The 25428-nt window shown below is 42.7% G+C and overlaps 1 protein-coding gene across 3 annotated transcripts; it reads left to right on the forward strand.

The window, feature by feature from the left end:
- Positions 1 to 64: 64 nt before the first annotated feature.
- LOC110494131 (RNA-binding protein Musashi homolog 1) lies at positions 65 to 24831 on the forward strand. 3 transcript variants are annotated; one of them, XM_036950221.1, is made up of 14 exons: positions 65 to 222; positions 712 to 752; positions 1577 to 1658; positions 1814 to 1898; positions 10358 to 10399; positions 11077 to 11169; positions 16744 to 16792; positions 17875 to 17957; positions 18068 to 18185; positions 18612 to 18692; positions 19273 to 19329; positions 19993 to 20088; positions 20198 to 20352; positions 22278 to 24831. In XM_036950221.1, exons 1-14 carry the CDS (start codon positions 161 to 163, stop codon positions 22317 to 22319), a joined length of 1086 nt encoding a protein of 361 aa, XP_036806116.1. In that variant the 5' UTR covers positions 65 to 160; the 3' UTR covers positions 22320 to 24831. The 3 variants fall into 3 exon arrangements, with proteins under 3 accessions (XP_036806116.1, XP_021424574.2, XP_036806117.1); XM_021568899.2 differs by having other exon boundaries at positions 66 to 222; positions 20032 to 20088; XM_036950222.1 differs by lacking the exons at positions 65 to 222; positions 712 to 752; positions 1577 to 1658 and adding an exon at positions 8570 to 8604.
- Positions 24832 to 25428: the final 597 nt, after the last annotated feature.

Below are 25428 nucleotides of genomic sequence, written 5' to 3' on the forward strand. Positions count from 1 at the left end.
AGGCGGGGCCTGCTTTTTTGTGTGTGTGTGTGTGTGTGTGTGTGTGCGCGTGTTTGTGCTCTCTCGCCCCTCCTCCTCTAGACAAACCACCCCCCTCAGCCACTGAGTCTGCAACTCTCACTGCCTTTCCTCACCTCATAGTCGGGAACAGAGGAACGGAATGGATACAGAAGGGAGCCAAATCAGCCTGTCCTCCGTGGACAACTCCCCCCACGACCCATGGTAAAGCTCCCACACCGTCTCACCTGCGTCTCGGCCTTACTTGCTTCTATATGTGAGATAACCGCGGAGTTTGGTTTGTGTGGAGCCCACCCGAGCGCGGAGACAAAAGACAAGCATGCTTGTTCTGATGTGCTCTACCTCTCCAATGCGGTCCGCTCAACTGTGTATTACTGCCGCTCAACCGCGCAGGATCTATCTCTTGTTTATTTCTGCTATTTTCTTTTGAGTAAGGAGATGGCTACGATTGCAACAACTTTTTCTTTCCATTTGGAGAGCACTGGCTGGTTTCATTATCTTCTCGTGGGAATTATAACGACCCGATTTGACCACTCGTGCCTTCACAACATGGCCGATTTTCTTTTTACTTTATTTATGTTATTTTGTAGGTCTATATATATCTATTAATTGTAGTTTGCTTTTCATCTCTGATGCCTGTTTTACGGGAATATGTTGTTCTACACCACTTACTCTCGCCTCTCTCCCATTCAGCAAAATGTTCATCGGGGGTCTCAGTTGGCAGACAACACAAGGTGAGCTGTCCCGCGAGCGACTTTTCAAAGTCCCTGGATGCAAATATAATACATAGATATGTGTATATTGTTATTATTACTCGCTTATATACTATTTATACAGTCATTAATCCCATTGTTTACTATGTGAAGCTTCCGTAAGTTTGTTAAAAAGGACAGTTGATAGTTTAGGCTATACGCTGCCGAAATCAAAGCTTTCATTCAACGAGAATCCGTAGGCCTAGCCTACGCATGATTTAGACTAGGCTGAAACAGAGAGCCTAGACAATATGCGATTAACGTTCTAAATCAGTATAAAATCATTTAGCTTTATTTTGAAATCACTGTATATTATTTGGAGGGTCTGTTACCCGATGTAACAACTTTTTTTATTTTGATATTTGATTGAAGCAGAACTTCGTTGCTTTTGCAATTATTGGGGTGTTTTTTGTGTGTGTGATATCGCGGTGTTGCGCTTGTTACAGCGTTAGTAACGCCATTCAATTCAAAATAATACGGTTTGTCTAAAACTCACTGTTTGTAACGGTGTTGCCTATAGGTTGATGTCAAATGGCTATATTCATCGTATTTGTATACCCTAAGTTATCACAATTGTAAAGTAAACATTGTCGTATCATCATATTATAGCCATGGACTGTCAACCTAGGCAGAGTTTAATCTACCCTTATCCTGTTTTCAATGAATGACGTCGCGACAGACGAACAACATCGCGGTCTTGCTCATTTGCGTTGTCTGTTTTCGTTTATCTAAATCAGTTATTATCGTATACACTCAAAGGACATTTCGTCTTTGGAAAACTGTTTGACCATACATTTTTTTTGTAGAGGGATTGAATGAATACTTCTGTAAATTCGGCGAGGTGAAGGAGTGTATGGTGATGCGAGATCCCGTTACGAAGAGATCGAGGTAAGGAGGCGTGCGCGCCTCAGCATCTCTATCATAGGCGCGCACTCATGGGTTTATTTTCTTTTAAAAAAGAACATGATTTTGCGGTCGGAGGTTGAGTTTTGTTGTGTCAGACTGTTATTATAATTCAATGCATTGTGCTTTTTTTCCCCCAGGGGATTCGGGTTTGTAACATACATAGACCAGGCTGGTGTGGATAAAGTTTTGGCACAAAACAGACATGAGCTGGATTCTAAAACAGTAAGTTTATGCTTGCACCTAAATGCACAAGCAACATTATTGCATATGGGGAAATTGTTCACATGCTATAAATAATAGTCCTAAAAATGTTTGTTATGGCATACATCTATAACATTGTCTATATTTGATATGGATGCAGTTTTTCTTGGTAAGTCTTTTTTCTTCTGCCATGTTATGCCATAATGTTATACACCATGTGATGTATGAAAAGGTTGGCCCTGGTAGGAAAGTTTAGGAGAGTCTATGGGCGCCTCCCTCTCCTCCCCTCCCACCAAATCCTGGTTTAGGGTGCGTGACATGAAAGCGTTCTTTCTTGCTGTTCATCGCCATGATTACCTGGGGACCGAGACGGGGAGGAAGAGGCTCTCTCTCACTCCAAAAAGAAAGAGTTAAAAAACGTTAGGGCTGTGAAACATATTAAAGAAGTTGAGTTGTACGTTTGTAAAACCATTAAATTAAGTTTTAAGGGGGTCATCAAAAGTAAAGAACTGTTTAAGATTAAGTTAATTCAACAACAACAAAAAGTTTAACCCGAAGATTGGTGTCAACTAGTCCCCGAGTTCAGTCCCGGCATGGAATAACTTTTAAAAAAAAACTTATAATTAGAATGTTGATTTTTATGGTAATGTCATTCTAATTCAATGCATAACACTATAGTCTCTGAAGCATACCGGTGATGCTACATAGAGTAACACAATCGTTGATGAAGCTTACAGCACATAGCTTTGTCAGCCGTGTGGGTGTGTCTCCATCCCCCAACCCCCTCAATACACACTCTCATATGTGCGCACACAGTACTGTTATACACACACACTGCCTGGCCCTAAAGGGACAACATTTGACAGTGAAAGGTGAGAGCGAGTGGGGGAGGATGTAGCATGGAAAGGCTAGTTTGGTTACACGAAGCAGGTCTGTTGCCCTGGGTGAAATCAGTCACAGGGGATATTATGGTGACTCCACAGCCTTGTGGGACTTATGTCTCCATAACAACTCTCTTCTAGCATTTGAAGATGAATGCAGAATGTACTGCCACCAACAATGCAAAGTCAGCCCATGGACAATAGCATCTGCGGCGATAACTTAAATAATGGCAGTGATTGTAGTACGTTGTTTTACAGGTCCTTAATTATATGGAATTGGACTTGAGTTTTTCAGTTACAATTAGGCGCTTAAATGTGGTTCCCACTTTATGATGTAATAAAACCCCTAGGAGGATGTTTCAGAAAGGAGCAAATGCACTGATGTTATAGCTACAATCTGGATTCTAGAGTAATCACAGTAAAATGAGTTTTACAGTCAACATATTGTCAGAACATAGACGTATGTTTTTGAAGGCATTGAGTTTGATTCATACGACTAAACCACTAATCCAAATGTATCACCTGTTCAAGACAGATACAAATACTATTAAGTTAAATATCCAATAAATATATCGCACCATTTATATTTTCTTGTATGCTTGACCAAGGTGGCAATGTGTTTTTGTGTAACCCTTTAGTATTTTACACTTCAGAGCTGGTTTGACATCAGTAGAAGTAGAGTGTCATGGCAATATATCTGTGGATCCTAGTTACAGTAGGTCTTGTATTGTCAGAAGTCTGATTCTTGAATATCTTATGAGGTAGGTGAGCTTTGAGGACCTGGCCTCCACTATGTCGATGTGTGTGTACGCTACGCATGCATGTGTAAAGGTGTGATGGTCAATAGGGTTGAATGGTCGACTAGGCAGGGACATCGTTATTGAAATATACTATTGTATTTTGATAGATTACAATATTTTGCTGCAACTCACAGTGTTATGTTTGGTGTGCTGAAATGGTCCAGTGTGCTGCTTTTTTAAAAAGTATTGGAGAAGCATAACATATAGTGAGTCAATTGATAAATGATGGTACTGTGTAATTGGAAGAAAAATGGACTCTGTGTCATTGTTCCCAAATCCCTTTCTATCTCTCACTTTTTTCTCTTCAATTGTTTTTTCATTTCTCAATGACTCTCACCTTCTCTTTCACATACTATTCACATCTTTCAGTCTGTCCCCTTGTACCATCTCTTCTCCTTTTCTCATGAACCTTTACCTTCCCAACAGTCTCCATCCAAACCCGTTTCCCCCTCTCTCTCCCTTGTCGGTGGCTATTGTTTGACCAGCATGAGATGAGAAGGAGAGTGAAATTCCTTTCTGGAATTAATTTCATGCTCACCCCATGGAGGGTGAGAAAGAAACGGAGAGAGAGAGAAAAAGGACAAGGTAAATGAGACGTTTTGGCAGTAGGAATTTGGGCCAAGTGTAAGCACTCTGAAAAGCGGTGACAAAATGTTTGACACAGTGAAAACAAAGAGCTAGGGACAAACAGAAGAGTGGTGCTTTATTTTTTACCAACTACATGATTATGAACGTCTATGTTACTCTTTTGAAAGTCTATGTTACTTTTTGTAATGTGGATGGAAAATATAGCACTGTCTAATCATATATAAGGCCAGGATGTGTGCGGATTAAACATATTTGATTAAATTATGCAGGGATGACACGGGGAGATTTGCGTGAAAATTTGAGTTACTCGCCCATATCTCAAGTTAGGCCTTCGGCCCTCAGGAACCAACATCTAGACAACTTTCATGTTGTTATTGACAATGACAGTATTGACCAATGTAATGCTTTTTTATGAGTGAGGCAGATTGGTAATGTTGTTTGAGCATGAAGACAGAGTTCTACTTGTTTGGCTGCTTCAGAGGCCTTCACCACATGGCAGCAGTGTGATGTAGTGCTTCGTCTGGTCTAGAACAATCCAGGGTCGTGTTCATTAGGGCACGCAGTGGATATAATTTTTTTGTTGTTGTTGTTGCTATGGAACATTTGTATTTCTTATTGGAATAGTCCAGGTAGTCCCTCCCAGTTTCAGTCAGTTTTCTTCCATTTGGTTCCTAATGAACACGACCCTGGTTCCATTTTGACTATGCAAAACAAATCTAGTCTATTACTAATAGACTTTATCACATCAAATCAGTGTCACTTGTACAAAGTGAGTTTGGATTGAATGGATTTCCTATCCACGTAGTCACATTCCAAGCCTACATAAATTATTTAGAATTTATCATATTTTTTGTTCTAGCCCAACACAGCCAATTCTACCAATCAGCTGATTGGGTATGTTAGTGTTGCTGCGTTGAATATACCTCACAAAGAGTGTGAGAAAGATCTTTGGTTACACTTATTATTTTTGTTTGAAGGTCTAGTCATAAACTGCTCATGAACGTTATTACATGTACATAGTTAACCATTGCATTAGATTAATACATGATAATGTTGATTATGCTTGAGGCAGATTACTGGCCTGTGTAATATTGCTTTATACATACATGTATTTACTTATTTTCATACATAGGGTACCAGTCAAAAGTTTGGACACACCTACTCATTCAAGGGTTTCTCTTTATTCTTACTATTCTATGTTGTAGAGTAATAGTGAAGATGTCAAAACTACGAAATAACACATATGGAATCGTGTAGTAACCAATTAAAAAATCTAAATATTTTTTATATATTTTTTTAGATTCTTCAAAGTAGCCACCCTTTGCCTTGGCGACAGCTTTGCACACTCTTGGCATTCTCTCAACCAGCTTCACCTGGAATGCTTTTCTAACAGTCTTGAAGAAATTCCCACATATGCTGAGCACTTGTTGACTGCTTTTCCATCACTCTGTGATCCAACTCATCCAAAACCATCTAAATTGGGTTGAAGTCGGGTGATTGTGGCGGCCAGGTCATCTAATGCAGCACCCCATCAATATGGAGGTGTGTTGGGTCATTGTCCAGTTGAAAAGCAAATGATAGTCACACTAAACGCAAACCAGATGGAATGGCGTATCACTGCAGAATGTTGTGGTAGCCATGCTGCTTAAGTGTGCCTTGAATTCTGAATAAATCACAGACAGTGTCACCAGCAAAGCACCGCCACACCTCCTCTTCCATGCTTCACGGTGGGAACCACACATGCGGAGACCATCCGTTCACCTACTCTACTCTGCATCTCACAAAGACACGGCGGATGGAACCAAAAATCAAAAATTTGAACTCATCAGACCAAAGGACAGATTTCCACCGGTCTAATGTCCATTGTTTGTGTTTCTTGGTCCAAGCAAGTCTCTTATTATTTGTGTCCTTTAGTAGTGGTTTCTTTGCAGCAATTCGACCATGAAGGCCTGATTCACGCAGTTTCCTCTGAACAGATGTTGAGATGTGTCTGTTACTTGAACTCTGTGAAGCATTTATTTGGGCTGCAATTTATAAGTCTGGTAACTCTAATAAACTTATCCTCTGCAGCAGAGGTAACTTTGGGTCTTCCTTTCCTGTGTCGGTCCTCATGAGAGCCAGTTTCATCATCATAGCGCTTAATGGTTTTTGCGACTGCACTTGAAGAAACTTTCAAAGTTATTGAAATGTTCCGCATTGACTGACCTTCATGTCTTAAAGTAATGATGGACTGTTGTTTCTCTTTGCTTATTGGAGCTGTTCTTGTCATAATCTGGACTTGGTATTTTACCAAATTGGGCTCTCCCTTGTATATCACCCCTACCTTGTCACAACACAATTGATTGGCTTAAACGCATTGAGAAGGAAAGATTCCACAAATTAACTTTTAACAAGGCACACCTGTTAATTTAAATGCATTCCAGGTGATTACCTCATGAAGCTGGTTGAGAGAATGCCAAGAGTGTGCAAAGCTGTCATCAAGGCAAAGGGTGGCTACTTTGAAGAATCTGAAATATAAACAAAAAAAGTTTGTTTAAAAGTTTTTTGGTTTCCACATGATTCCAATTGTGTTATTTCATAGTTCTGATGTTTTCACTATTATTCTACAATGTAGAAAATAGTAAAAAGAAAAGAAAAACCCTTGAGTGGGTGTGTCCAAACCTTTGTCTGGTACTGTACATGAATAGGCAGATTACTGATAATTAGCAATTATAGAGCAGTTTAGTGAAACCACAGGCCTTGTTAACCGTGCTAGGCCTGATTAAAGTTAGTTGGCAGCAATGCTAAATGGCTCACCGAGAATATAATTTATTTTTTCACAAAGGAAAACTCATCACCAGACTCAGAGCAAGAATAGAGATTTAGCAGGTCAACAAAACCCACACTTCGCAACGATTCAAATCTGATCATTGAATTTGTTTGTCTGTTCACGGACTGAATATTGATTGGACTCCGTATGGGTTGGGAACCAGGTTAGCATTAGCAGTTAGCACTGTCCCAGGTCATGGCTCTATTGAGATTAGCTCTCTGGTGCTGACAGGGGCAGAGGAGACGAGAGGGGGGTGGAGCAGAAGATGGAAGGGAAAAGCAAGAGAGAGTCCCAGCCCTGGTCTGTACATGTGTAGGATCTTAATTTGAGCAGGTTTGCTACAGCAGGAAAATAATCCTGCAGACACAGAAAATCTGGCATTGTGTTAATTCTAATTAATGGAATTTTTTTGTAGGGGTTGATACATTTTTTGTAAGAGAAAATAAAGTATTTTTAAACATCAAATACACTACGAGTTTTACATTTCCTGTATTGCAGCAGGAAGGTTCCCCTTCAACAGGGTGATCAAATTAAGAAACTACATCTGTAATTATTATGGATCTCAAAGGCACCTAATCCGATTGAAGGAAACAAACCGGATTCCGAAGTATAGCCTCATCCCTGAGTGTGTACCTGCCCTCCTGAAGGAAGTGATAAGTCGCACACGCGTACATGCACACACACATTGGTTGTCCTAGCCAAGACTTTGTGTAGAGTAGGGGGCCTCATTAGTGGACTTCGTTAACTAATTACTCTGCAATTGTTCAGCTGTGCAGATTGACCCCAATGGCCCAGACCCAAATCAAATTGCCGTCCACAAAGTGACATGCTAGCCTAGCTACCTTCCAAACTTCTTAGTACGGTTGCTTCTAAACAGGTGTATTTTATAACGTTTTGAATTAGGATTGGATAGAATAGCACACTTTCGTTAACTATTTGTGTACGTTTGTGTTTTCCTGGCCACATTATTTTTATTGAGTGAATGTGTTAGTAAAAGCAGTGCATGTTGTGCGTGTGTGTGTTTTATGTGTTTAACCGCACGATGAGGGTGTGTGAGTGGGGAGTAGTTGGCCGAGCCCCTGTTCCTCTGCGGGTCCATCTGTTTTGTCCCCTTTTGTCCTGTTAATTAATGAAATCAGAGGGGCTGCCCGCTGGGCCAGGACTCCCTGCTCACAAATGGGCGGCCCACTTTCTCATGTGGAGTTTTTGTTTTAAAATGAATAGCCACTCTCTCTCTCCGTCTTTCCCTGTCTCCCTCGGTCTAGACCTAGCTCCTTCTCTCTTTGCTTCTTTTTCGCCCTCTCCTTCACTTAATCAAACTCCTCTCTTTGATTTAGTTATGTCTTCACTGTGTCTTTATTTAGTTCATTCTTCCTTTCTTGTTCATTCAACCTCTTCCCCCATTCCTTTTCCTTAAAACCCGCACATACACACAATGAAAATACATTTTTTTAAAACGAAAGAAACCAAAAGTGTAGCCTAACAGAAGTGCTGTGAGAGTATAATGTGAACGTTGTGAGATTACGATTTTTTTAGGTTCTCTGCTTTGCGACGTGTTGGCGACCATGTGCTAATGATGATTTGTAATGCCTTCACTTTGCTTGTTTGTTTCAGTTTTAAACATGTCTGGATGGGTTTGGCAGTTTGAGGTGACTATCGGATGTAGTCTAGTCTTGTCTTAACACAAACAACTAAACCCATAGGCTCTGGCTCGATGGGATCCTCCTCTGCTCTCTAAAACCCATCAGGGTTGTATCACAAGGCAGCATGAACAAGACAGCCGGCTAACATTTATAAACACTCCAGTATAACGGTATTAATATCAGTTATTATGAAGAAAGAGCGTTGAATACGGGCTATTAAAAGTCAGTTATACCACATGCCATTTTAAGTCGTTCTTCGCGGTCAAGGACATGCCGAGTTGTTTCTGAATATTTATGAACGTTAGCTGGCTCATTGCTCCTGGTTTGTGGAATACGCCCATTTGGGCTGATGTAAAAGAGTAGCATGCTGAGTCTTCCATAGAGACCGTGGTGTAGGCCTACGCTCACTGTACTATCTGTACCTGTGCTCCTGTTTATTGGACTACGGTCTGTTCTCAGTGCTGTAGATCTGTACCCCGTCGTTACTTCATAATGTGATGATACTAAACCGCATGGCATGATGTAGCCTATAGCACTCTACTGTAGTACTCAAAACTTTGTCCAAAATAGACTTAGGGGTGTTGGTCCTTGGCTCTTTGTTGGGTTTTTCTATCTTTGTGACAGACATGCTTTGTTTTACTGATTTCTGAGCAGTAGGGGGGACATGAGCGCGCTTGACGGGAATATTTTGAAAAATAAAATGCCACTTAGCTACTGGGATGCTCGGGCTCTTGTTTGACCCAATCAGTGTCATTATAGACACATGTATTGGGTGACAAGGATGAGATAATCAGTTGAGTTCATGGTTTCGTCCCAGCATTTGGAGTAAACAAGAGACAGAATCCGAAAGGTGCCCGGGTGCTGAACAATCGAGCTGTTGTTCCACTCTCTGTAGTCACCTTCCTTCGTCAACTCTGAAGCCAGCTGGAGAGGACAGTCCTCCTCTCCGTCCAGCAGCGTGGGGTGAGGAGGAGTCTCTTCCGTCTCTTCCGTCTCACTCAAACATTGCTGCTCCTCAGCTTGTCACCATAATATATAATAAATAATATAATAAATAATATATGTCATTTAGCAGATGCTTTTATCCAAAGCGACTTACAGTACAGTACAGTACATACAGTACAGTATGTAACCCCGGCAGGAATCGAACCCACAACCCTGGCGTTGTTTGAGCCATGCTCATACCAACTGAGCCTCCAAGACCGCGGACCATGATTTGACTAGACAGACACGTGAGAAACCTGAGCCTTTATGCAAATCCTCCATGGCTTACAATGCTGTGCACGGAAGCTTCTTTCTCCCGTCGGAATTACAGCGCCTGTGAATATCAGTGTCGACATGAGTCTATTCCTTGATATGCTGTATGAATTTAAAGTGTTGTTGTGCTGCAATTATACAGCGATATGCTAGCCTGGTCCCAGGTCTGTTTGTGCTGTCTTTCCAACTCATATAGTCTGACCATAGGACTTGGCAAGACAGAATAAACAGATCTGGGACCAGGCTAGTGGTATCTAGTCTGCCACTGCATTGGAGAAAGTAATATGTTTCCAGTGTATCACAGGTTTGGGGGCCGTCATAGAAATGGAATGTAATACCTCTCAAATACCGGAAAAGTTTGTATCCTTAAAGTTTGTGGTCCGTTGCCTTGAACTGTGAGTCACCATTACTCGTGAGTATGGTCTCCAAATGTTTTTGTCTACCAGTTTCTAACTTTCACTCTCTCACTCTCACTCTCACTCTCTGTCTCCCCTCTCTCCAGATTGATCCCAAGGTGGCATTTCCTCGTAGAGCCCAACCCAAGGTGAGTTCTCATCCTTAATGGGGTTTACCCCTGGATGCCAAGGTGACGTCACAGCCGTCATGTCCTATCACGGGAGGCCCGCCTGCCGCACCAGATTTAGGGCAACAAGGGCAGGAATCCCCCCCACCCTCAGCCGACTTCTATACTACCCATATACATAAGGGGGGGGGGGGGGGGGGGGAGCTCTGCCAGCCTAAAGACACATACACACATACATACGCACACAGTCTTAATATTAAGTCTGCCTGCAGAGTCACATTTTGTATTTGCATTGAAATAAATTGTGTTATTGCTGTACTATGTGGTTCCGAGTGGCTGGCAACCCCCTCCCTAGCTCCCTAGTGGTGCAGGGGTCTAAGGCACTGCATTGCAGTGCTCGAGGTGTCACTACAGACCCGGGTTCGATCCCGGGCTGTATTACAACTGGCCGTGATCGGGAGTCCCATAGGGCGCCGCACAATTGGCCCAGGTTAAGGGAGGGTTTGGCCAGGGGGGCTTTACAAGTAGGCCATCATTGTAAATAATATTTTGTTCTTGACTGACTTGCCTAGTTAAATAAAGGTTCAATAAAAATAATATATATATTTGTACTGCTTAACAGTACTATCTTAAGTCATCTAGCCTTTTCAATGTGTTGTGTGTTAATGATCGTGTGTACTCGTTCTCTGTGTTGTTAGTTGGTGACCAGGACAAAGAAGATCTTTGTGGGAGGCCTCTCAGTGAACACAACCATCGAAGACGTCAAGCAATACTTTGACCAGTTTGGAAAGGTAAATGATGCACTGTGTTCAGACACGTTTGTTGACATGCTGTTGCTGCAAATGACATTACATGTACTCTATATCTCGAGTCAGGAGCTGTTCTCCGTTTTGCCAAGATCAACTTCAGACAAAGTTTCTCTAAGTGCCCTCGGTTTTTTCATTCAATGTCCCCTCATGTTTTCTCAGCCTATTTGTCTCCCTGTTTCTCTCTCTCTTTTCTCTTTCTGTTTCTCTCATTCCACATTTGGGTAAGAGACACGGTAAGCGTGGCTAATTTCAGAGACGAGTTGAAAGGGGTGAAGGAGAGAGGGAAAGAGGGAGGGAACACAACAGCATTAGTTCTAATCGATATTAGCATTTCTGTCTTCCATTTTGCTCCCGTTGCTGTTGTTTGAGTTGCTTCGTCTGTTCCATTTTTCTTCAAGCCAGTTAAGCCTATTTGAATGAAATGCAGTGAAAGGCAAACGCATGCTGGGATGACAGAGGGATGGCTTAAAAGAGAGAAAGAGGGAAGGGGGGAGAAAGAGGGGTGAAGAGAGTGAAGAGGCACCTCCTGGAGAGCGAGAGAGGTGTACTCGGGAAGGGAAGTGTTTTCAAACTGCAGGAGAGAAGAGGAATGCATGAGAATGAGAAGAACCAACTCGTAGAACTGCGAAGGAAATGTGATGGCAGAAGAAAAAGTATTGTAACGGGATGAAGATCTGAACTGACCCCCCAAAAGTTGACAAACTGTCTGTAATCAATGGGAAGATTAAAATAGGAGGGTTTTTTCTTCAAGGGAGAGGTATTAGGGAGAGAACGAGTGAAGAAGTTTGACCTAGAAGAGAGGTGTAGTTAGGGAGGGAGGGCATTGGCGAAGAGGAGGAGGAAGAGGGGGGGTCTCTAATTCTGAACTAATCTAATGCAACAGCTGCTCTTGCCACATGACCCCCCCCCCCCCCCCCCCCCCCGCACACACACAACCAACCTCAGTTCGTTGTCCCCCCATCCCAAAACACACTCTTATCCACTGCATCCCCCTCAGCCTGTTGCCTTGGTGACCTGCTTTTAGCCTTTGTCCCTTGGTAATTTAGCAATCTACTCTGAAAAAAAAAAATATGTAATGTGTGTGAGGCTTATACATATAAACACAAATGCACGTACTGGTCGGGCAGTCACACAGGTCTAGCATTCACCGACTTAAAACAGTGTGTCCTGACTGTTTTGAGCAGCAGTGGACAGAGAATGTTCTAGAAAGACAGAATCACCATCCCCTTAATGGGACTTGATGATGTCACTTTGAGGGCGGAGAGAGGAAGAAACCGTTGGGTGTAAGAGAAGGAAAGGAAAAGGGTTAGAGGAAAGAATTCTGATGGAGGCTTGGATCTTGTGAAGTATCAACCCCCACATAGGAGATGCTTGGGCCAAATTATATCATTGCAGATTTCCACTTTGCGCTTCCAGCATTTGATTTCCACAGCAGAGTGTCTTGGAGAGAGTTTGTCACTTGATTTAGAAATGGGCAGTCTCGTGAAACCATCCGGCACACACACACACATACACACACACACACACACACACAGAACTGACGATTTCTTACCATTTTGTTTTGTACACTTCAAAATCAGATTAACATTCTGTGAGCTTTTGGGCTTAAATGGGCATCAATGTCAGTCTAGTGCAAAACGAAAGCCTTTTTGTCTTTGGTGTGATTGACCAACCGGATGTAACCGTACACGGGTTCCTCAAACGAGCTGATCCCACCGCTCACCGGCGGCCATGTTTGTCTGGGAAGCAGGTCAGAATCCCACAGAGACAAGTCTCGATTTACGCCCCTGCCGTGCCCGGCCAGAGGTCCGCTGTGCTCCCCGGCACTCTATCCCGACGTTCCCACTATCCTTTTCCCAGCCTTGCTCTCCCAAACAGTACTGGGAAGCCATTGGATAACACTCTGCCTCAAAGTACAGCGTAAAAACACAGCCGTGGTGCTTCACTTCGAAGAGTCAACAAACTATAGGCCTATCTTCACCCTTCCAAAATGGATGAAAGAGGGAGGGGGGAGAGAGAGGGGTGGATAGGACAGAGAGGAACACGTTGGGTTCCAGTCAGCCATGTGAGTTGGCGATTAGAGGGCTTCACTGGACACTTTGTCTGCCGGCCTGTTTGGAGAGATGGGTGGAGAGAGGGAGGGAAAGAGAGCGAAGGAAGAGTTAAACAGAGGTGAGAGAGGAAGACGGTTGAGGTGAATTAGACACTGACTGTGTTTGGGTGTTTGAACTGAGGGATTGAAGCCCACATGTTCATTGCAAATAGGTCACGGTTTGTACTGTCTCGTAGCCAATGTAGCAGCAAACAGTGAACAGAGTTTTCTTCACTGGATGTTTACAAAGGGCTGCAAAATATTATTGGTTTGTCCAGTTTCTTTGAAATTGGCGGAAAGAGAACATTCCCGGATACAGAACATTCTGGGTGGAAAAAGTTGTCTGTCTGTACATTTCCAGCAGCTCTCTGAAACCATTCCCAGAAAGTTCTGTGACTGAAAATGTTCTCAGAATGTTCCTGAAAAACTTCTTGTCATTTTTTTACGAAATGAGAATGTTTTGTGACATGCTGTAAAGGTGCTGGGCAGTGAGTGTGAGCCGTGCTGAGGTAAATACAAGACGCTATAGTTCAGCCAGATTGTATTACACTTCTCTGGACACAGTGGACAACAGGTTGTTTCCCTATTGATTTTGTCGAGGAGGCTCTGTAACAGTAGGTCTAACACGTCCCACTAGGCACACACTGGTTGAATCAACGTTGTTTCCACATCATGTCAATTAAATTACGTTGAACCAACGTGGAATAGACGTTTGTGCCCAGTAGTTTTTGTTTTTTAGCACTGAAGACAATAAAGCTTACAAACTTCAAGATGTTAGCTAGCAAGTGAATTAGAATAAATCACAGTTAGCCATCCTCACTGAATATGGCTATAGGTGACTGTTTTGTGTTCACACCTTCATGTGTCAGCCTAATACTAACGAATGGTTAGCGTCTAGAATAAATAGCGCTAATGCTAACTGGAGTCTACTTGCCTACTTGACCATGTAACACAACACTTATGATAACATGTCTCTGGTGCTGCAGCTGTCCACTTACTCTCCCTGTCCCGACTTTGCTGTGTCATTGGCTTTGGAGGACCGGAAGGGTGAAGAGTGGGAGGGGGGAGATAAAAACTGAATGAAGGACAGAGGGTAGACTGGGGGCGGGGGCTGTGTGTGTGTGAGGGAGAGAGAGATCATAGCGAGATCATAGCTCTGTTGGACTAACGGGTCTCCAACCCTGACCTTTTCTATATTCCATGCACACACGCAGTGACACACACACTCACTAGCACAGCTTGTGTATTAGATCATGCAACCAAACTAAATATATTGCCAGTGGTGGAAAAAGTACCCGATTGTCATACTTGAGTAAAAGTAAGGATACCTTAATAGAAAATGACAAGTAAAAGTGACAGTCACCCAGTAAAACCCTACTTGAGGAAAAGTCTAAAAGTATTTGGTTATACTTAAGTATCAATAGTAAAAGTATAAATAGTTTCAAATTCCTTATATTAAGCAAACCAGACGACACCGTTTTCTTGTTTTTATTTTATTTACGGATACCAGGGGCTCACTCCAACACTCTCACTGTTTCGTGAGTCCGCCAGATCAGAGGCAGTAGGGAAGACCAGGGTTGTTCTCTTGATAAGTGTGTGAATTAGACCATTTTCCTGTCCTGCTAAGCATTCAAAATGTAACAAGTACTTATGGGTGTCAGTGAAAATAGAAACAGTAAAGTAAAGTACAGATACCCCCAAAAGCTACTTTCAAGTATTTTTACTTAAGTACTTTAGTAATATGTACTGCTTTCATTATGACACCAAATAGATGATCTCAAAGGTTAAACATCAAACTGGAGTCCAGAGCTTTCCTCCACTCACATTTCACCCTGTGTTAAGTTTCATTACGCTGAAAGGTAATGAAAATAGGGATGCAGTCATGCTGTGTGTCTTAAACGATGGTTATACTGATGATGTCTCTCACTGGAAAAACATGGAGTAGTTTCACCGTTCCTCTAGTAGAGGAGTTTGTGCTAACTTTCTTACCAGCAAAGGAGAGTAAAGAGGGGATGGGGTCAGCATGAATAGGGCTGCAGGGAGAAGAGTGGGAGAAAAGGGGGGGAAAAAGCAGAGGGAAAGGAAGAATGAAAGGGGTGCGTGTTGACAAAGCCCCCACTTCTCTTTGTTCTCTGTCTCTCTCCCTGCCTGCCTCTCCTTCTGTCTGTCTTTCTGTCCATCCAACCCTCACTCTCTCTCTCTCCCCCCAAACTCTTTTATCCTTTTCCCTCTCGACCCACTCTTTCGTATGCACCAATCCCCCTCCCATCCTTATTCTGTCCTGAACTATCTCTCGCCTCCTCTCTTTTCTGCGTCGCCACGCAAAATCCATTTTCTCTCCCTCTAGTAAGTCCTTTTTCAACTTTGTCCCTCTCTCTCAATTCCCCCTTTCACCCTTTCTCTCTCTCTCTTCCTCACACAGTTCTTTCTCTCTGTAGTTCTATTCATAGTGAGAGGAGGGTAAATTCTCCTAATTGAAATTATTTACAGGGTCTCCATGGGAATAGTAAACTTTGTGGAGAGGAGAACAAAGAGCTAGAGAACAGGACACAAAAGCTTACCCCCTCCCCCCCATCGCCAAACATACACTGAGTGCACAAAACATTATGAACACCTGCTCTTTCCATGACCAGGTGAATCCAGGTGAAAGCTACGATCCCTTATTGATGTCACTTGTTAAATCCACTTCAATCAGTGTAGATGAAGGGGAGGAGACAGGTTAAAGACTGATTTTTAAGCCTTGAGACAATTGAGACGTGGATTGGGTGTATGTGTGCCGTTCAGAGGGTGAATGGGCAAGACAAAATATTTAAGTGCCTTTGAACGGGGTATGGTATTAGGTGCCAGGCTCACCGGTTTGAGTCAAGAACTGCAACGCTGCTGGGTTTTTTACGCTTCACAGTGTATCAAGAATGGTCCACCACCCTAAGGACATCCATTTAACTTGATACAGCATTGGAGTCAACATGGGCCAGCATCTCTATGGAACGTTTTCGACACCTTGTAGAGTCCATGCCCCGACGAACTGAGGCTGTTCTGAGGGCAAAAGGGCGTGCAACTCAATATTAGGAAGGTGTTTCTCATGTGTTGTACACTCAGTGTATATATATATCTACATAGAGAGTGCAAGAGAGAGAGAGAGAAAATATTCCCTCCTAGAACTTGGGGAGTGAAACACTGTTTAACTTTACAGAGAAAGAACGGCCCTTTTCTCTCCCACGCTTTTTCCTCTCCCCTGTACCCCCTTCTTTCTCTCCTCCTCCTTTGTCACCTGTCACCCCCCTCGTTCCCTTCCTCTTTCTCCATCTGTTAGCCCCCTCTCCTCTCTTGCTCCAAAGCACAGGACCTGAAGGAGGGACAATGAAGCCCCATGCTGTGTAATGGCCTGTGTGTGTGTGTTTGTCCAAGCTCATCTCTCTCTGTCTCTCTACCTCTCTCTCTCTCTATCGCTCTCTCCCTCATAGGTCGATGACGCCATGCTCATGTTCGACAAAACCACCAACAGACACAGAGGTATTGCCACGAAACACCAGTCGACACACACACACACACACACACACACACACACACACACACACACACACACAAACAAAAATCATTGTGATAATCTTCTCTCAGATCAGTTGGCAGACCATACTAGCTGGTTTGTTGGTGCAAAAGTAAACCTCTTGCATTGAGAAGTTATTGAAGAGCCTGATCCTTGGTTCAGCCATGCATGGAATGGCAGCAAGCACACATTGATTTGTAGTGTAAATAATGGTATGCGGAAACAAATAACACATACATTAACACACATTATCAGACTCTCACACATTGTTTAGATAAACACACACTCATGCCGATACACAGTATTTTAATGTGCGGGAGCTGTACTGAGCTGGTTAGGCCATAGTTATTGGAACCATGCTGGAAAGGACCATGTGAAAACAAAGTATCTGAGCCAATGGGAGTACAGTTTGGGTCGGCCCTATAGTGTGAATCAGTCAGGGAGGAGCGAGTAAAGGAAGGCGAGAGGGGTTAATTGGTCAGCTCGTTTAATCGGGGCTCAGGCTAAAACCTTAGCTAATACTCTACCCCATCCCCCTTTACCACGACGACAGATTGACAGTTAGGGCACGCAAACCCGGCTAAATCCCCTCACAGCCTCTTGAGGTGTGGGGGAGGGAAGGGAGAAGGAACATGTAATGGAGTAGGGAGAAAAAGGGGGAGAGACCAGGTGAGTCTCAATACTTTGATGGAGTCTCTGCTACCTTTATGTTCTGTCATCTGAAAGGGATTTAATAGATGAAAGCAATTTTTTTAAAATATATAATATGATTTGAGGGAGAGAAGGATGGGGGAAAGAAGTGTACAGGATATGAGGATAGGAAAGAGGACAAAGTGAGTATTAAACATGGGTTGTGTCCCAATCATTCGTTTCTTTCCTCACCTCCTTCCCTCATCTCCTTTTCTTCCTTGGTGACCCCTAACCTGGAAGAACTAGACATGTCATGTCTAGACAACTAGACAAGTCATGATTGCATTCAGTTTAATAGAAAATGGAAACAAATGGCCATAGTGGAAAGTAAAGCAGTCTGTGTTCTTGTGTCCCTCAGGTTTTGGCTTTGTGACCTTCGAGAATGAAGACATGGTGGAGAAAGTGTGTGAGATCCATTTCCACGAAATCAACAACAAAATGGTATGTAGGCAGGCCATGTGTGTATGTGCGAATGTGTGCGTCAGTGTTGATAGTAAGGAGTGTGTGTGTCTATGTGCAGAATATTTCAAACCATTTGCATTCCACTCCAGGTGGAGTGCAAGAAAGCCCAGCCCAAGGAAGTGATGTCACCGACGGGTACAGCTCGAGGTCGTGCCAGGGTGATGCCCTACGGCATGGACGCCTTCATGCTGGGGATCGGCATGCTGGGTAAGAACAATAACACTGTCATTTAGCTGCCTCTAAACACTCTGGAACCACAAAAAAAAGCTTTTCAGAGTAAGGGTGCTGGTCTAGGATCAGTTTAGCCTTTTTAACAATGAATATGACCTACAGTATATAACAGGGGAGACCTACTCAGAGACGCTCTATTAATTTGTGGTCAGAATTGGAGAGCAGGGCTAAAGAGATGGGAGGAGATGTAGAGGGGGATGTGTTTCAGTGGGATTCAAGTAGGCTATGGCCCGCGGTGAAGTCATAGTATCTTGCTCCGCCTACAGGTCAGTTATGGCAACAGCATGGTACTGAGTTATGGTGCTACATGCTACATGAGGTCTAATATTAATGCAATAGCATCGTCTCCTTCAACCGTGTTCAGCCGTATCCCGATGGGTATTTCTTTGTCTCTCTTCACAGGCTACCCAGGCTTCCAAGCAGCTACGTACGCTAGCCGTGGCTACCCTAGCATCACGCCTGGATACACCTACCAGTTCCCTGGTATATGAGCATCGCTCTCTCTGTCACACTTATTTATGTAGAGTATGAGTTACAGACGTACAGACGACTTGAGTCTGTTAATTATCCAAAGAACTGGCTAGGTTTGACAACAGAAAACAATGCATTGGCCTAGTGATCATGTCAGATACACACTGATGTTAGTTTTACGCTAGGTGCCAAACACACAGACATGCCTACACTTTTTACTCCATGTATAAACGCATATGGCAGAGTCTGGCTGCTTGTAGAGTTGTATTTAGGTTTTGATGTCCTCCTCCTCTCCCCAGTCCTTTTCTCTACTTCCCCTCCCATCTCATGTGAGAAATAATCTCTGCTGCACTTTTATCTCCCCATTTTCTCTTTCTTTGACTCTGACCCCACTGCGCCTCCTTTCTCTCCTTCCCCGACCACCCTTCTCCCCTGTAGTCTCTCATACTCATTCTAAATTGCTGCTTGTGTGTGCACATGTTCATGTATGTGTGTGTGTGTGTGTGTGTGTGTGTGTGTGTGTGTGTGAGGCGATTGGCACGTGGATGGTGTTGGTATTAAAAAAAGCGCTCTCTTGACATTTCTGTTCTAGAATTCCATTTAGAGAGGACCACCCTTCTGACATCATCCCACCCCTCTGAGCTCACAGGTCAGTCACTCCTCTAAGATCTACAGGTAGCTCACAATCTCTCTCTTTCTAAGGCAACATCGCCAACCTGTGGCGGAATGGTGTAATGGCTCTCCTTTTTCCAATCTGGAAGGGTTCAATCCTAACTTCGATTTTTTTTTTAATGTTTTTGATGAATCATGAAATTGACCCGAACAATGTTACGCTTGGATATTTTGTGCACTGTTTCACCATCTTTAAAACTGTAAACTGCATCGCCGTGCTAGAGGTGTCACTACAGACCAGGGTTAGATCCCGGGCTGTATCACAACCGGCCGTGAACGGGAGTCCAATAGGGTGGCGTGCAATTGGCCCAGTGTTGTACGGGTTAGGGGAGGGTTTGGTCGTGGGTGTCTTACTTGGCTCACGCGCTCTAGTGACTCCTTGTGGCAGGCCGGGCGCCTGCAGGCTGACCTCGGCTGTCAGGTGAACGAACGGTGTTTCCTCTGACACATTGGTGCGGCTGGCTTCCGGCTTAAGCAGGCGTGTGTTAAAATGCACGGTTAGGCAGGTCATGTTTCGGGAAGACGCATGACTTGACCTTAACCTCCCAAGCAGAAAAAAACGGGAAACTACCTGGCAATGAAATGTTTGCCAAACTTAATTTACACACTGCCAAACACTGTTTTGTAAGGCGACGTATAGGTCAAAGAAGACATCTGAAATTGTCCCTCTGTCCCTCAGCCATTCCACTGTCAGCCTACGGACCAATGGCAGCAGCAGCAGCAGCGGCTATGAGAGGTAGATAATTCTCCTTCATCATTCTGCCTGTCAGTTGTCTATGTGTATGTGACTGACTGATTGACTGTCACTCTCTCGCTCTGTCTCTCTCCATCTCTCTCGCTCTCAGGTTCCACCCAGTCACGTAACGCAGGCTACCTGGGCACCAGCAGCCCTGGGCCAATGGCTGATCTGTATGCGGCAGCCAGTCAGGACTCAGCACTCAGCAGCTATCTCAGCGCAGCTAGTCCTGGCCCCAACTCAGGATTCGGCCACAGTCTTGGGGTACGTCACTATCATGTTTCACAACGGAAATTAGATTTTTGGTGCCTAATGAATATGACCCATGGTTGGAATGTCGTGAAGAGGGATCTATAAGTGTCAGCTAAAGGAGCCTGCTAGGTGGCATGTACAGTGCCTTGCGAAAGTATTCGGCCCCCTTGAACTTTGCAACCTTTTGCCACATTTCAGGCTTCAAACATAAAGATATAAAACTTAATTTTTTTGTGAAGAATCAACAACAAGTGGGACACAATCATGAAGTGGAACGACATTTATTGGATATTTCAAACTTTTTTAACAAATCAAAAACTGAAAAATTGGGCGTGCAAAATTATTCAGCCCCTTTACTTTCAGTGCAGCAAATTCTCTCCAGAAGTTCAGTGAGGATCTCTGAATGATCCAATGTTGACCTAAATGACTAATGATGATAAATACAATCCACCTGTGTGTAATCAAGTCTCCGTATAAATGCACCTGCACTGTGATAGTCTCAGAGGTCCGTTAAAAGCGCAGAGAGCATCATGAAGAACAAGGAACACACCAGGCAGGTCCGAGATACTGTTGTGAAGAAGTTTAAAGCCGGATTTGGATACAAAAAGATTTCCCAAGCTTTAAACATCCCAAGGAGCACTGTGCAAGCGATAATATTGAAATGGAAGGAGTATCAGACCACTGCAAATCTACCAAGACCTGGCCGTCCCTCTAAACTTTCAGCTCATACAAGGAGAAGACTGATCAGAGATGCAACCAAGAGGCCCATGATCACTCTGGATGAACTGCAGAGATCTACAGCTGAGGTGGGAGACTCTGTCCATAGGACAACAATCAGTCGTATATTGCACAAATCTGGCCTTTAAGGAAGAGTGGCAAGAAGAAAGCCATTTCTTAAAGATATCCACAAAAAGTGTTGTTTAAAGTTTGCCACAAGCCACCTGGGAGACACACCAAACATGTGGAAGAAGGTGCTCTGGTCAGATGAAACCAAAATTGAACTTTTTGGCAACAATGCAAAACGTTATGTTTGGCGTAAAAGCAACACAGCTGAACACACCATCCCCACTGTCAAACATGGTGGTGGCAGCATCATGGTTTGGGCCTGCTTTTCTTCAGCAGGGAGAGGGAAGATGGTTAAAATTGATGGGAAGATGGATGGAGCCAAATACAGGACCATTCTGGAAGAAAACCTGATGGAGTCTGCAAAAGACCTGAGACTGGGACGGAGATTTGTCTTCCAACAAGACAATGATCCAAAACATAAAGCAAAATCTACAATGGAATGGTTCAAAAATAAACATATCCAGGTGTTAGAATGGCCAAGTCAAAGTCCAGACCTGAATCCAATCGAGAATCTGTGGAAAGAACTGAAAACTGCTGTTCACTGTTCATGCTCTCCATCCAACCTCACTGAGCTCGAGCTGTTTTGCAAGGAGGTTTTGCAACAATTTCAGTCTCTCGATGTGCAAAACTGATAGAGACATACCCCAAGCGACTTACAGCTGTAATCGCAGCAAAAGGTGGCGCTACAAAGTATTAACTTAAGGGGGCTGAATAATTTTGCACGCCCAATTTTTCAGTTTTTGATTTGTTAAAAAAGTTTGAAATATCCAATAAATGTCGTTCCACTTCATGATTGTGTCCCACTTGTTGTTGATTCTTCACAAAAAAATACAGTTTATATCTTTATGTTTGAAGCCTGAAATGTGGCAAAAGGTCGCAAAGTTCAAGGGGGCCGAATACTTTCGCAAGGCACTGTATCTGATGCTAGGGGAAACCAGGGATTTGTTTACCAGTTTTTAATATGGAAGAGTAAATTATATAATGACAAATCAATAAAATGTTGGCAATTTTGTAAACCATATCCTTTCTTAATTTCAAACTATCTACCAGCTGCTCTGTCTCTAATCGTCAGTGTGTCTTTTTTTCCCCAGGGTCCTCTTATCGCTACTGCCTTCACCAACGGTTACCACTGAGCAGATTTAGCAAATCACCGGGCACGGGAGGAGGTCCCTTCTGCTGACGAGCCAATCAAACTGCTGTGTGCCTACCCATGGCACAATCCGATTGGCGGCCACAGTTCAAACCCCGCACCCCCTGGCTCCCCCTGACTCCACCCACTGACTGAAGATCTTTTATTTTTTTTAACTTCTGTATCCTGTTTTCCTGTACTAATATCACTCCCTCTTCTCAATCCCTTGTTTCTCCTATCCTTTACCTTCACGTAGGTTTATTTAATTAGATTCCAATGCTGTTTCTTTTTTAAAATATCGCTCTGGCAGAAAAATAAGTGAGAAAATAAAGTTTGTGGGTTACGCTCAAGGCAAACACACAGATTCTGTCAGATATGTTTTGCTTATATTTGAGGATTTTTTTATTTAATCGCAATGTTTTGATGTATTGTCTGTTCCGTTGACCTTTAATGTGTTACTGAGGTGAGATGGAGGAGAGAGGATTAGAGAGCGATGAACTGGTGTGTGGGATGGGGTCTCCTTGTCAAAAGGGGTACCTAACCCATTTAAACAGAGGAAGAACAAAAATGATGTAATTTCCATTTTTAACAAACGTGTCACAGAAAACATGAAAAGAAAACTAAAATGTATATTTTGATAGTTTTTAAAACAAAACATTTGTAATATTGTTATTAATATTGAACACAATGATAATAATGATGATAATCGGGTAGATATTTTCTTCCGTAATTGGTTTTGAAAGGAATGTTTTTTTATTTTCTTCCTGTAAAATATTGTATATAGATTTTGAGGGGAGGGTGAAGTAGGGGAGGAGGAAGGTTGGTGTAGGGGAGGAGGGAGGGGATGTTGAACTTTGATCAGCAGGCGGGGTTACTATTAATCGTTTGGCGCCAATTTAACTGGAAGTCTGCTTAACTACTACAACAAATGTGTTGTACAGCGGCAGGTCATTTTCTATTTGAAAGTGGCTATCCCCTCAGCATTTGTTTGGTGTTTAGGCCAACAACATGCATTAGCAGGGTTGAGGACTAGATGATATTTGTAAATAAGACGAAATGATAAGACCCTTTTCATTAGAAATTGGTATCAAAAAGAGAACATGCTTGAATTCTCACACAGTTGAGTCCTTTTCCCTTTCCTTTCATTTAGTTTCTTACTGTGAACATGCCAGTAACTGATTTCTATTGAATTGGACCCCTTAAAGGCACAGTCTTACCAAGTGACATAACCATAGAAATATTGTTATTTGAATGAGGGTTCCTGTTCTAGTCATTTTATTTCTATGGACATGACATCCATGTATCCCTGAGAGATAAGGAAAAACTGAAGTGAGGCCCTGAGGATTTTTAATTGGCTATGTTGAGGGTGCATGGTCGGGGTTAAGGGGGATTGGGTGGGATTTAATACAACTTTTTAAGGGGGGAAAGTATATATATTTTTGCTCTATTTTCCTTCATTATGTTTTATTTTGTTTCTTGTTTCTTTCTTGCTGTTCTATGTACGGTCATACGGACCGTAGAAACAAATGAAGGACATATTTAACAAAGCAATTGACTCTTAAAAAACGGTTACATCATGGTTGTATTTGTCTTCTGATGACCTTAGGAGGTGATTGTGTCATTATGTGTGAAGGTGTGTTTGTTTGTGTGTGATGTGTGCGCGCACAATAGTGAGCTGACGTATGGAATTAGCTAGATTCGAAAGTTGACATGACATGCATTTTTTGACTGCCATTTTGGTACTGAAATGTTTGGCTGGTTCCATTTTGGTCTAACACCACGTATCCTATGTGTCCTTTCAGATCTAGGGACTAGGGGCTAGGTAAACTGAAATGGAATGCAGCCTCTGTCCCAGTCAGTACAGAAAAGAGTTATACACAGACCAGTAGCTGGAATGGAGGAGGAGACATAGTGGAATTGTCCCCTTTCTTTTGACAGAGCTATTTCAATGAAAATCAAATGAATTTTGTTGATGTTCCACAAAGTCTTCCACTAAACATGAACAAGAATCTCCCATTTTATACTGGCTAGTACTGCCCTTTTCGAACTGGCTGGGGCACCACACAAAACTACTGCTGGACACGAACACTGTAACTTTCTAACTTTCAAAAAGCAATACGTTGTTTTTTATTTTAGGAATATTAATACTGCTATTAATGGCAATGGGAGTATGGATAATTCCATGGCATTAAGACTTTTTTTAAGAACAAAAAGGAAATTATATTTTTCTCTTGTCCGATTTCGTTCCCGGTGCACAATAATGATTCAGTGATGTTTAAGATGCTGGTGTTTTTGTTTGTTTATGTTGACGCTTTCTTCAGGGTCGGAAAAGGGGCAAGGCCTTGGTTGTTAAAGCTCCAAGTTCAAGGCCTTGACCAACACTGTAACTAAACTTTTATTTGGACTGTTCCCCACCCGCTTTATCTTATTGTATTTCTTTTTTTCTTTCTTTCTTTTCTCCTCTGGAAATGTCCATTTTAAAATTCCTAATAAATTATTTTAAAGCATTCCACTGAGATTGTGGTTCTGTTTTTTTTTTTACTTCTACAATTTCTTTGGCACAGCGGAAATCTAATTAATGTTATACAAAAATCCCAATTAAAATCAGTCTGTTTATGCTAGAGATATCTGGGCTGCGTCTCAATCCACCACAATCCACCATGCGGAAGGGCTGTTTTAGCCCTTCTGCGTCTGTGGTCAAAGGTGGCAGAGCTAGAGCAGTGTTTGTCAGACCATGAGACATCCTGAAAATTGGTCTTCTCACAAAAACGTCTGTAGCGTCCGAACGGTTTGGCCTACCACTATATTGAAAGATGAGACTCAAAACACGATGGCATTCTCCGTTTTGCTCTAGGACACGCCCACAAGACTCTTCTGAAGGTCCCCGGGACCATTTAAAAAAATTATGGAAGTATATATATATGGAGATAGTTTAGTGCCTAAAATAAGGGGATAAATACATTAAAAAATTAAATACAAATGGTTTCCTGGGCACAGATTCACAAAAACTTCTTAAGAATAAATGTATTCTTAACTGATATCTTAACAATATACTTAACAAGAAAGATAAGCAAAGTTGCTATTCCTCTAAAAGGTTATTGGAAATTGTATTG

The sequence above is a fragment of the Oncorhynchus mykiss genome, chromosome 17, assembly GCF_013265735.2.
Source record: "Oncorhynchus mykiss isolate Arlee chromosome 17, USDA_OmykA_1.1, whole genome shotgun sequence".
In the NCBI taxonomy this organism is placed as follows: domain Eukaryota; kingdom Metazoa; phylum Chordata; class Actinopteri; order Salmoniformes; family Salmonidae; genus Oncorhynchus; species Oncorhynchus mykiss.